Genomic DNA, 12,687 nt, shown 5'->3' on the forward strand with positions numbered 1-12,687 from the left:
AGGTAAGCGTGAGCCGGCTGCCCCGCCCGTGCGTGCCCGAACCTCAGGATTCTCCGCAGGGAGGATATCATCGACGCCGAGCACACACCGTCGTAGGCCAACATACACGCCTTTCGCACTTCCTTCGAGGCTTGTGCGCCCTCGCTGGGAGATCTCCTTCAGCCTGATCCTGTGGCTATGCGGCTTCGGTGTGTCACCGTATCACCACCCGCGCTGCTCAGATGGGAGATGGAAAGCTTGGCGAGGCTCGCCGACGTGCTCCGTGCTAGCATGGAATACCCGATGTTCTTCTAGCGATATTTCCAAGGGGACAGCCCGATCGTGCCGTGGTAGTATTCGTTCGAGACTTACATCATGGAACATATGGCAGCTAGGCCGTCCAGCTTGAGGGAGTCGAAGGTGGAGATATAGTCGGCAAGTGAGACATCATAGGCCGAAGCGTTAGGGAATAGCATGCATCGGCTCAGGAGGTTTACGGTATAGGCGTCATCACTGCTTGGTTGGGGGGTGGGGGGGTTTCGAATTCACACCGGTAACTTTCTCAAACGCACGCACAACCCTAATTATCTCACTAATAGCCTTTGACTCGCCTGAGCTTTGATGCTGCTATCCGTACGTCGTGTGGGAAAGGAGGGGAAAGAAAAGGATAAAACGGGGAGTGTCCCCGCATAGGCTAAAGGGGGAAGAAAACAAGAATGGAAGAGAGAGAGAGAGGAGATCCTGCGTGCGCAGCTTGGCTAGTGCTGGGGTGAAGCTGTATGGCCCGTCAGCTGACAATGGCTTTCAATTCACTGGTGGCGTCCTTAGCCCTCGTAGGGAGTAGTCTTTCGTTCCTAGCAACCTGGAGCGCTTTAATCTTGATTGGTCTTCACCATACTCGACGCCGGTCTCTACGACACACCCTCGTCCTTAACCTCATGGTTGCTGGTAAGGTGTTCTCCTATCAACGTCAATGTTAAGCGGGATGAGACACTAACCAAGACAACCATCAACGCAAAGAAGTCATTAACTCAGCTAATAACACTATATCGGGGATCATCTACGTTAGGGACCAGGAATTACAACGCGGAATAGCGTGCGTCTTGAACGGCGTGATTAGTCAGCTCTCAGCGCAAGCATCCGACTTCTCCATCCTCGCCATCGCTATAGCCACGCTGCTGGTGATATGGCAGAGAACAAGTATGGCGGACAGCTCATCAGTTAAGAGATTCTCAATCTGCTGCTGCGTATGGCTTATTCCGATTACTACTAGTGCCTTGGCTGCTAGGATCGGTGTGATAGAGCCAGTTGGCGGGAACTGCTGCTGGATTGCGCGGGACCGGCCCAACCTTCGACTTGGCCTCACCTACGTCTGGCGTCTGTGGATCATATCCACTACCATTTGCATCTACACTTTCGTCTGGTTTTATCTCAGCCAACGTCCTCGCCCCGCCGCTAGTACGTCCTGGCTTTCGTGCGATACCGGATCACTAACAGTACGCCCGACGACAATGGTCATACTCGAGCCACGAGGAAGAAACTTCACACCAACCAGGCTTATGTGGGGTACGCCTATGAGGTGCTTGCAAGACAGCCAGGCAAAACGTACGAAGTGTTCCCTTTCCCGCGCCTCAGAGTACGCTCTAACCAGGTATTTAGGAGAATCGGATAGCAGATGCGGCAGTGCTGCTGATGATCAAAGTGGGCAGCAAGCTGGGCCGTTGCCTCCGCGTGCTCCTTCCGTGGCCAGAGTCCACAAGGAAAAGAAGCCGCACACGACGGTACGCTCGGAGACGTCGCGGCAGAACGAAACCAGTCCGGATACGAGCCAGGTATTCGGACCGAGGGGGGCGGGCAATGGTCGATTAGGCACCAGGGAGCAACAAACATACGTTAGGGCAGTAGGTGAACGACGTCCTCTACAAGCTACACAGGCACTTCCAGCAACGCTTCTTCAGACAGTCAGGGACTGCTCAGATTTCACCAACGGAGAAGATACTGCGGAATATAACAGCGGAGGTGGGACTACAAGCCAGTCATGTATTCCTCGACCGTGGGGAGCTTCCCGCCTCCTGGAGTACAGATGGAACCCCAGCAGAGACACCACCGTCGCAAAAGACGGTGTATCGTCAAACGTCACGGCTGCAATGATGGCTAATCTTTCTACCAAAAAGCAGACCCAGACGTCAGAGCGGCGCATTAAGCGCATGATACTGCTGAAATCCTGTCCTATCTTATACATAATTCTCTGGATGCCCAGCCTGTTGAGCGGAATCATAGAGACTTCTGAAGCTAAGACGTTTAGCTCGGTATCAGCAGCGCTGCAAGTCTCCAGCCAGTTTGTTGGTCTTGCTAATGCAGTGACGTACTGCTTCCACGAGAGCGTAGCGTGTATATTAAGAGATCGTAATAGTTATTGATCGCATCAAAGGCTGTAAGCATAATAGGTCTTTCTTTCTTCTTTCCCCCTCCACTCCCACTCCCCTGGCTGATTTGCCTTCGCGGTTTCCTAATCTACCTTACTAACCAAGCAAGCAACCAACCGAGCCACCAGCCAACCAGCCAACCAATTGACCAAGCCCTCACCCGTCTCTCAACAGAAAGAAAAGAAAAGAAAAGAAAAACGGAAGAGTCGTTATAACTACGTGGGGTTGGTTAGTATGTGCATAATTTACTTGTTCTTCGTTTTAATACTGAACCTCTCACATGCTTTTGCCCCCTTTACCTTCCTCTGTACGTGGCCGGCTTGATTCTCATGATAGGTCAGTATTAATATCTTGGGTGTCTATAATTAAAGCAAGTGTCTGTCTATGCTCTCCATCATAAGTTAAAGAGATGAAGAGAGTAGTCAAGTACACTAAGGACTTAGCACGTGAAGCCATAGTGGCCTTGGATAACTCTAGTACCGCATCGAATGAGTATACGAGGTGGTTTAGCTATGGATAGTCTCTCTCATTATGTCTACTGCTCCCCTTAGTATTATTGACCTATACTTAACTTATTTTCAAGAAGAAATAGGGCGCTTACCACAGCGAGACCAGATGCTAACGCTAACAGAATCCAGCTCTTCGTAGTAAATACTAGCAGCTTCGAGGTAATGGAAAGATGCCTCCAAGCACCCTCAGGCACTGTGAAGTCTTATGAAGAGGATAGCCTGAGCCTGCAGAGACTAATAGTGTACGGATTTCCTCCCGCGGGCGCTGTTTCCTGCAGGGGCGAGGTGGTCGCTAGCACTGCTCATACTAGCGACCAATTCTTCGGAACTAACACCCTCATCGACTTCCATTCTTTCTTCAAAAAGCCCAGCACTTCAGAGATGCTTTCCAACTGCCGAAAGGGGAAGTACTCCTCATTCGTAGGCATGATTTTGCTTCACAACATGCATCATGTCAATACTATCATTAGCCAGGGTAAGAGGTGTGTTGATCCAGCATGTTCTAGTAGAAGATTTGGGTTTGATTCTCTTCTTTTCCCTTTCTTTCGCCCTGATATGTTTGACTCAATAACAAGCTTCCGCTTAGGAATAGTTAGTCATTATGAGATACCAATATAAGAGGCTTAGAGACAGAGAAAGACAAGGCCAGGAACGTATAAAGCTCTGTGTTATCTGCTATAGGAGTCATGGCAGTCCCATCTAAACGCATGTTATATGTATCATGTCGGAGGGTTCCGACGACACCTTTTCAACCTCTATCCAAGCTACGCTCGAGCTGCTGGACCGGACAGTATTCCGGCTTCGGCGTATACGTCGGCCCTAGATGTTACCACGTCACCTGGCTTGCGGACAGACACGGCATTATTAGGCTCGGGGAGCACGAGGCTATAGCCCTCGCAACGGTTGAGAGGATGCAATAACCTCATTCTTATTGTTTTTGTTGTTATTATGACAAGGTAAGCTTGGATTAGTGATAGTAATGACAGGATTGCGCCTGAGTGATTCTGGGTCACTGGTTTGTATATCCTTTCATTTGTTAGTAGTAGGTGATAGGGGGTTCGTTCTTCCTCCCAGCGCCCACCTCAATTCGATCAATCAAGTTTGGGGCCCTATAATTGAACTCATTGACTGGGGATGGTTTTGTGATTGGTTGGCTTGTTGAACTTGACTGATTTACTTGAATTGCGGTAGCCGCTGCTTCGTCCACCGCAAAGAGGGGCTGATATCGGGCCTCAATCGCTGAGCTGTCGGGGACCCCGTAAGCTGCAAACCTGGTGGTATCCCGCCTCGTTCGTACCGCGGTAGTACCGATGGGATGTTAGGCTGGGGATAAGACATATCTATCCGTCTTTCTATAATCAAGAGGGTTGGTGGTTTTAACAGTCGTAGTAGGGCCGAATAACGGTTAAACAAGTGAAAGTTTTAGGAGGCATGCAAGGAAACACCGTCTGGTTATGGTTCATGTATTCTGGGCTGAGGGCATGCTTGCTAGGTGCAATCTAGGGAATAAGAGGTTTGTGAAGGTGTTTTTTCTTTGTCCTCTTCTTTTGTTCCTCGGGAGAATACAACATGCTGGCTTTATGCCAGGTTCTCAATTACGGTCCATGCTTATCTCTGCCCGCATTGGAATTGGCATCTATGGATCATTTTCTGCTGGACGGTGCTAGTCAAGAGAACAAGAATAGCCCGGAGAGGCCGTTCAAGGAGGTGAAGGGGGGGTGTGCAATCCTTACGTAGCTGGGGACGTTTGCTGTGTAAAGGCAAACTCCTACACTGATTGCGAGCGTCGTTCCACGTCTAATTATCTCAAACCTTGGAGGTAAAATTTCCTAAGACGCTGGACGAAGTCACGGAGATGAGCGGCTACACCTAGGATCCACCTCCACAGTAAAATGGTCCTATATGTAGAATAGTGGGGGCTTGTGCGTTGACTACAGGGCTGACAAGGGCAGGGTAGCTTGGCGCTAGTCCCACACACAGGGAAGGGCTGTGAATGAAGGGGTTGATGGTTTGGACAGAATCGGAGAGATCACAACAACGCTATGTATAACATCCACACCTGGACCCTCCCTCTAGTACCAGGGTTAAGGGGAAACGCCACGTAACCTCTGGCTGTTGGCTTAGGTGTGCAGATAGTGGTTTAAGAACAGCCTTATATAAGATCAGCTGGGCTTTACAAATAGGACTATCAGTCCCTCGTCTAGTTAGAATCTCCTGTCAAGATGTCTATATCATCTGTCCTTCTCGCCCTCCTTAGTTGAACTTGACTTTTTTCTAGCACGGTTGCAGTAGAAGCCTTTGACTCTTTGATTCTCCGATTAAGCCACTCCCTCGGCACGATGAGGCTCACGAGCGTTCTGGCGTTTTGCGCCACGGTCTACGGTCTGGCCATCTCGAACGTACTGAACGGAACTGACATCTCGGTGCCTCAAGACGACAGCACAGCTGCGACGCACGAGGATCATTTCACTGCAAGTGGGATATTCTCACGAGACCAGAGTAAGGCCTGGCGAGAGGCCGAGAAGGTTGTGGGACGCCCGCTTCAGAACAACAAGTATTACTACTTCATGTCCTGTAACCCGGCGTATCGTAATCATCGCCAAACACGGGAGCCTTACCTGAAGTACGTGGTGGACCGGACCGACTGCGTCCATGTCGGCTTAGTGATTGGGAAAACGGCTAGATTTCAGAAGAAGTTCGAGGCCGAATATTTCCACGTGAGAGTTCTGGATAGCAAACCGGGCGAATGGAGCCAGACCCGCCACAAATGGGACGGCCCTGTTATAGATCAACGGTTAGTCCTTGCCCGGCGCATGATTGGTCTTATGCTAACGCAGACATCTCTAGTATAACCTACAAGGGGCAGAAGGCTTCAGTTAACATTAAAGACTTGTGGAATTATGGTTAGTCCTCCCTAGTGTCTCCCCGCGCGATAGATGCTTAATTACGTGGTGTGTTTTAGGTAAAGAGTGGGTGGCAGCTGCCGGGAAAAAGATAGACGCAAACCACAACTGCCTGAGGTACTTCGACTTCCTAGTGTCTAAGATCTGAGAGGCCCTCGCTTAAGCATAATCTCGGCCGTTTCCTCTTTTCTTTTTTTTTTTTTTTTTTTCCTCCCCCCCCCCCTTCTTCCTTCTCTTTTTCGTCCTCTTCCTCTCCTTTGTTTGGGTTTCTTTTGCGATAGATGGACATGCGCTACCACGAATATATAGAGACAGGAGTGCTTCACGGTTAGCACGAACCCACGGAGGCATCCCAAGAGCTCAGTTACTTTGTATAATAGAAAAGCCCTCTACCGAATGTTCATAGCGAATAGGACTTATGTGACTAGGAACCGCTCGCTGAGAGGATAATCGCTAGGTCTGAGTAACCCTTCCCTGTGCGCAGTGTCCGAGCCGAGTGATACACCGATGAGCTTTTGTTCGTTCTGGGTCTACACCGTACGAATCAAAACACCTGGGTTCCCCTCAGCCCGTATCCAGGTTCGACATAGCACATAAATCAGAGGTAGATTGATTTCAAGCCGCATGAGAGGAAACATCGTTAACAGCGGGGAAAGGACTTTAAAAGCAGCATCTGTAATTACTGGTTGTAATAGTCTTGCCTGCCTTAACGAAGGCAGCTCTGGGCGTAAGATGGCTACCTAAAAGAACACGACGAACTACCTTAGACTGATACAGACGTGCCAGCTAGGGGAAGGATGTTTAGACGTAGTTGACGTCAGCTACCCCTAACAAAGCTAAGTGGCGACGATCACCGACGCCAACGATAACGACGAGCTCAAATACTCTTGTTTCCTACGCTGGAGAAGTATAAGGCTAGGATATATCTGTTCACTACGTACAATGCCTGTAGTCTCCCCTAGTAAAGGAGGCCGGGGGTTGCTAAGGGTCGGCAGGCCATACGTTATTAGTGCTGTCAAAATTAAGATAGGAAGGGAGTCGGCATAAGAATTTGGCAGACAGTATGAGTCTAGCATCGTGAGGTTGTAAGCGTCGATATCATGGTGACTGAGGCGATTCAGAGCTTTAAAGGTAGGGATAATATCGACGATCGGGAGGGGATAGGTAAATCTGGATGACGATGACGATGCAAACCTGTGACTCTTGAATAAGGACACCTTGCAGGAACAAAGGGAGCTCATCAGCTCATATGGGCGATAGTGCTGGCTAGGACACGAAACCCGAGAACATCTGCATCCCACGCGACAGGTGGCAAGGCAAAAACCACAGACGCCCACCTAGGAGAACAGACATTAACGAGAGGAGACGCGCATTCCACACGTATTTAGCTCAGGAGGAACGCTTATAGGATCAATTGAAGCGTGTATCAGAGTGGTGATGAAGATGATAAACTGTCTCCCTCTGATCCCCCGTCCCCCTTCTGGGCCCGCGGGCCCACGATAGGCACATACAGCATAAAAGGTATCTAAAAGATTCTCCATGGCGATCATTCTCTTAAGAGATTTATTGCCGACTCTCGACTGCCCACTGCAACGCCAGCCCCAGCACCATTCTTGTGGACAACTAGGTGCTATCCCTTCTTCTTGTCGGAGACCACCAGGGCAGCAAGGCAATGCTACCGGTTCTTTGTTCATCTATCTCCCCCGCCGATTCGTGTTCGAGATTGGCCACTGAAGAAGCCTAGCCAGGTTGCTTTGCCGCCTCTTGAGGCTCTGAGAAAGTTACCCATAACGTCAGAAGGAGTAGCGTCGGCGAGGTATAGAATGCGCGGATTTCTCACTGAAGCATTGTCGTAGGCAACGACTCGTGGGTGTATGTGAGGTACTTCTGAGCGTTGAAGGCCTTGTGTGAGGAGTAGCAGATATGCGGTCGAACGTAGTTTGGGGGTCTTCTGGCAGTTCAAACAGGGCAGAGGTGTCTGGGGATGAGTCTGCCTTTGAAGACATTTATCTCTCGCTCCGACGCCGGCTAATATAATTCTGCATAAGCTTAGACGTATAGAGCGCGAAAAAGGGTTTCGAATGATGTAATTGATAATCGTGCTGCATTGGTACTCGCTGAGATTTCGCATGTTGAATAAGTTGTTATATGTATGACTTTCTGCCCACTTAGCTGCACAAACCGCGAGGCTGGTGCTGTGATTAGCCAAAACCTGCTCTGTGGTGGGCCCGCAGCAGGCCTCAACTCAAGGCCCAGAGCCGTTATGAGCTTCTCAAAAGCAACTCTTCCCAATGGTCTCGTTAACCTATCAGCAGTCTGCTGGTTGCTTGTTGGTGTATAGCGGGGTGGGGGCTGATAATGTCCGTCTGACCCTCTTTGCGAAGGAGAATGGTATTGAATATGTCGCCGTGCTTTGTTCTGGAGTAAAACTGGGGGGTTTTGCTTTTCTTTTTCTTTTCTTTTTCTTTTTTTGCTAAAGGCGAGAGCGCAAGAGCTTTCTGATTTTCACTGTAGAGCGATATAGCTATCCTGAGGTTTTTAGTATAATTCACGGTAGATGTAAGCGTGCTGGCTTTGCTTATTTCACCAACTAACCGCTCTAAGCGCTCTGAGCCATATGGCTTCTTCTGTGCAGGTGTACCTAAGGTAGGCTGCTCATGTGTGCCCTGCCTACCCGGCTTCACGGGAAGAGATAAGCAACGCAGTGCCGGCGCCCGACGCGCGCACTGCTGACCTATAAGATACGGGCGCGCCGTATGAGGACTGCCAGGACAGGTTAGGTAAAAGGGACGGAGCAGCAAAGGCGATGTGAGGTTATGTATATGTAGATAGCAGGTCACATATCTCTTAGGAGGGGGCAGATTTCGGTAATCCAACTTTTGACCCCTAACTGCAGTTGATCCCTGTGAGCCTTCACCCCATGTCATACATCTATTGATAAAGGTGTTTCAATTAACCTCTACGGCTGCATTATAATAAGCTGAAGCACCTATGCCTAGATTGAGGCTACCACAAGCGTATTTGACTTTGTTTTTTTTTAGCAGTGACTAGTTTTTTATGAAGACATCAAATTGAAAGGTTTCAAAGGACATTCAGATTACTGTTCCTATACCCAGTCTTTATGATTTCCATAGATTCAGGAACATGGGTGCGAGCCTGTTTGCTGGTCCTGGCCATGGATGACATCAGTCAGACCTTGGTGAGGCAGGCTTCTGCCACGAGATTCCCAGGCATGTGTCGGAAAGCGCTTCGTTTAATGCCTTAATGATGGGTGGGATCGTAACAGTAGCAGCGGATGAAGCGGATGAGAGTGAGAAGATTAATCGGTTACTTCACAACTCCTCATTAGAACAACACAGGAACTCTAACTTCTACCCTCTCTCATACGCTTTCTATATATCAGGCGCGATCACTATTCAGACAGACAAAATGAAGAGAATATTATCACCTTGCCATGAGTGCTCTACTTCTACTTTGAGAAGCCTTTTATTGATGCCGAAATTCGCAATGGCGCCCTTGATAGAGGCAACAAAGATGGTCTTTCCGATCCTGGTCCAGCAAGCCTTCTGGGCGACGTTTGTATCCGCAGCTGATACGGCGAAAGGGGCCACAGCGCCCAACTTCATGGTCTTGCGGCAATCCGCAAGAGCCTTTTTCATGTTGTCGTTCTGAACCATTGAGCCCTTGATTTCCTTCGCCGTGTTGGTTTCGAGACCTGTCATAGTCCAGCACTCCCTCAGAATCTCGCGCATCTTCAGACGCGGCTTAGTGAGATCGAATGCATTCTGGGCGTTGAACACGGTCAGGCGCTTATTTGTGGTATCGATCTCGAGGTAGTTGAGAACCATCCGATCACCATCCTTATCGAATTTCCTGAAGCCGTGGGAGTGGACAGAAAATTCCCAAACCTTGCCGCCATGTGACTTTGTGACATCAGCCCAGTAGGCAGAATTTCCCTATTTATGTCTTTATTAGCGACCCATCGCAAGGTCAGGCTAATATGTGAACTTACAGCAAAAGGACGTATGACTGCGGCGGAGGTCAGCGAGGCGACCGCGAGGAGAAGTGCGCAAAAGCATTGAGGAAACATAGGATTAAGTGGGTCTTTAAGCTATACATGCGTCAGAACCTTGCAGTAGTAAGCAAGTCAGCAGCTGATGTTTAGGACTGTCGAAGTATTTCTGAGCTTGTGGGGATGAACGAGGTTAAAGGTCACTGTAATAACCGTTATATCAGTCAGATCAATGTGATAATTCGCTCAAGCCTATGAGACAAGAGGTCTGAAAGCAAGACGTTTAAATAGTGACCTGTTTATTACTGTTGTCCTCTATTCCGCACAGAGTCATGACACTGATCAGCGCCCTGGCTGGTGGATCCATACCTTGATACAAGGTACCTTGTCCCCCGCCCTTCTGAGTCTTCTTGAGCGAAGAGTGTACCCAATTAGAAATGTATATTATGATCTGTTTATTTTGGGATATTGGAAGGCGGCCTCGCCGAACTCGGCTCGTGGGAGGTGACTGATCATCTTCTACCCTTTGAGCCCAGCCACATCCAATTTGTGGAGGTTTATGCCACACTATGAAAATTCTGTTTATACTTTGATAGATGCCTACTATGCATCGTGATGCTGTTTATGATAACCAGGAAAGCTTCGATCCAGGTTCGCAAGAATATTGTCAATAACCTCAATGGCCTGCAGATGACTCACTGTATGAGATTATATAGGAGGAAGAACATGGGTCTGTTCTTCCTCTACCCATCAACCATCCCTGACAAGATCAACTCATCATGTCCAAACCCACATTGACCAGAATGCTGATCACAAGAACAACCAACGACCAAACAGGAGCAAAGCATTGCCCTGTCCAGACAGCAAAAGAAAACAAAGATAAGCTTGAACAGTTCATCAACAATACTTTCCCTGATATCGCAACCAAGGACAATCATGAAGACTACTACGAACACCTCATCTGCATCCTGAATACGTAGTATTATCTCAGCAGTAGGTGGGTGAATGGCAAGTCAGCAGGGAAATTGCGGTCGATGTCGGCAATCTCCGAGCTAACCGGCATCAGCGCGTTCGCGAGTGGAGTCATCTACTTCGTACAGTAATAGCTATGGGATCCCCGATAGACAAATGAGGGATCTCACGTAGCTGAGACGACACTAGTGCGCTGGCCAGTCCGCCGCCTTAGTGGCTCTAATGCCCTGATATCTTAGGTGAAGATGCGTATTTTCCTCAGGGGAAAAAAAAGTTAACTTACAAATTGATTTGCGTTCCACAGGCCCTTTTATTCGTATTCTCTTTCCTATTTCTCACACTTTTCTTTTTGCCTTCTGTTTTTTTTCTTTTTTTCCTTTTTTTTTCTTTTGTTTTTTCTGTCCCTCTTCCCCCAACCCCGTTTTTGGCCCCTCAAATATCAATTGAAGCCAGCATTCGGTATTCCTTATCACGGCCCTTCTTCTCAGCACCCATGCGGCAGATTCCAATCTTCTTCAGGGGAATGCTTCGCATCCATGTGTAGTCGCGATATTTCTTGATGATCTTTCTGGCGTCAATGACCCCATTCCGGGTCTTTCTAGCATTGACGATGGTGGCGTGGAGCGATAAGGGGGGACCCGTCTTGTCGACGATATTGGTCCTCTCGAAAACGTGCCTAATCTTGTGGCAAAGAGCGTTGAAATCGTAATCATGACATCGGGGTTGCGCAAAGAGGATATCGACGTGTCTTGGGTCGGCAGCCGGAAAAGTCCCCAGGCCATGCAGCGAAACCTTCAGTGGCGTGGTAGGGATTAAAGGCTTTATACTCTGGAGAACCTCAACAGCTTTCGCAATGTCTTTTGATCCCGCAAGGTTCATTACCCCCAGAGTAAGGTGAATAGTACCGAGAGGGCGCACTACGAATTCCGGTATGCCAAAACCGTTCGTTCGGGCAATGTCTGTCGTGAATGTGTTTAGACTTGCGGATAGCTGGGGGCGAGAGAGTTCCGTGACAAGCGGAATACAAAGAAAGTGTGTATATGCCATGATGTACACCTGGTGCGTTGTAATGAGGTAAAAGATGTGTACTCTGCCACGCTCCAGCCTGACTGACTGCCTGGTGTTGGGTGGTATTAATATTCATCTTTTCTAATTAGTCTTGTCCTGCCCCTTTACTTGACGCCAGTTAATTACTAATTGCCCTCCTTGGTTACGTTATAGCGATTTTTAAAAAGGTACTTACAATGTGGATATGCTCGGCGTTACCGAAACCGAAATCCTACTTCATGCACGGTCATACCGCCCGAGATAATTGGCGAAAGAGTATCTGTATTTGATAGGTTGACGGCTTTACCTGGATAAGAGTAGGCTATCTAGGTATATACCATACCGCTTATCGTCTCCTGCGTCCTCGTCATCATTGGATTTAGTTATCATCGCTGCTGCCTCCTCGGGCTCGCCCACAAGCACATGGACCCCGATGGGAACAGGATGCGCGGCCTTTCCGCCCCAAACAAAAGCATTTGGCTTAGCTGATGCTTAGAGGATGGGGTAAGCAACGCAACTCGCTAATTAGGAGGTGTGACGCGGCAGAGTAGTAGATCCAACAGGGCCGGATCTCGGTAACTGCTCCGGCGAAGCCAGAGATCTCAATCCTGGCTCTAGCCTATGACAGGTGAAAATACTAGTGAGGTTGAAACGTGCTCCTCCTCACTGGCTTAGTAGCTATCTAGGTAGAGGTCCGAGAAGTACTAAACATCGAACGGAATTGCGCTTTAGGAACAAACAACGCTTCGTTATGAGCGTATACTTGATCTGAAAACCCTTTTGGGTGCGACGTATAGCTGCTGATAGTGTTTAAACGTTGTTATATGTTACTATTCCGT

The 12,687-nt window shown here is 48.8% G+C and overlaps 5 protein-coding genes across 5 annotated transcripts; 3 read left to right on the forward strand and 2 right to left on the reverse strand.

The window, feature by feature from the left end:
* Window positions 1-776: 776 nt before the first annotated feature.
* On the forward strand, window positions 777-2,399 carry CGCS363_v015185 (uncharacterized protein; the record flags this gene model as incomplete). The annotated part of the gene is made up of 3 exons (XM_036647034.1): window positions 777-927; window positions 1,000-1,475; window positions 1,800-2,399. The coding sequence occupies 3 exons, from the start codon at window positions 777-779 to the stop codon at window positions 2,397-2,399; spliced, it is 1,227 nt and encodes a 408-aa protein (XP_036487746.1).
* A 415-nt stretch (window positions 2,400-2,814) lies between these two features.
* Window positions 2,815-3,532, forward strand: CGCS363_v015186 (uncharacterized protein; the record flags this gene model as incomplete). Its single annotated transcript, XM_036647035.1, has 2 exons — window positions 2,815-2,917; window positions 3,021-3,532. The coding sequence occupies 2 exons, from the start codon at window positions 2,815-2,817 to the stop codon at window positions 3,530-3,532; spliced, it is 615 nt and encodes a 204-aa protein (XP_036487756.1).
* Window positions 3,533-5,253: 1,721 nt separating this feature from the next.
* Window positions 5,254-5,822, forward strand: CGCS363_v015187 (uncharacterized protein; the record flags this gene model as incomplete). Its single annotated transcript, XM_036647036.1, has 2 exons — window positions 5,254-5,708; window positions 5,762-5,822. 2 exons carry the CDS (start codon window positions 5,254-5,256, stop codon window positions 5,820-5,822), a joined length of 516 nt encoding a protein of 171 aa, XP_036487752.1.
* A 3,411-nt stretch (window positions 5,823-9,233) lies between these two features.
* On the reverse strand, window positions 9,234-9,907 carry CGCS363_v015188 (uncharacterized protein; the record flags this gene model as incomplete). Its single annotated transcript, XM_036647037.1, has 2 exons — window positions 9,234-9,773; window positions 9,830-9,907. 2 exons carry the CDS (start codon window positions 9,905-9,907, stop codon window positions 9,234-9,236), a joined length of 618 nt encoding a protein of 205 aa, XP_036487751.1.
* A 1,326-nt stretch (window positions 9,908-11,233) lies between these two features.
* CGCS363_v015189 (Uncharacterized protein) lies at window positions 11,234-11,680 on the reverse strand (the record flags this gene model as incomplete). The annotated part of the gene is made up of 1 exon (XM_036647038.1): window positions 11,234-11,680. The coding sequence occupies one exon, from the start codon at window positions 11,678-11,680 to the stop codon at window positions 11,234-11,236; it is 447 nt and encodes a 148-aa protein (XP_036487749.1).
* Between the last annotated feature and the right edge of the window lie 1,007 nt (window positions 11,681-12,687).

The sequence above is a fragment of the Colletotrichum siamense genome, assembly GCF_013390195.1.
Source record: "Colletotrichum siamense strain Cg363 chromosome Unknown KSG_Cg363_contig21, whole genome shotgun sequence".
Taxonomy (NCBI): domain Eukaryota; kingdom Fungi; phylum Ascomycota; class Sordariomycetes; order Glomerellales; family Glomerellaceae; genus Colletotrichum; species Colletotrichum siamense.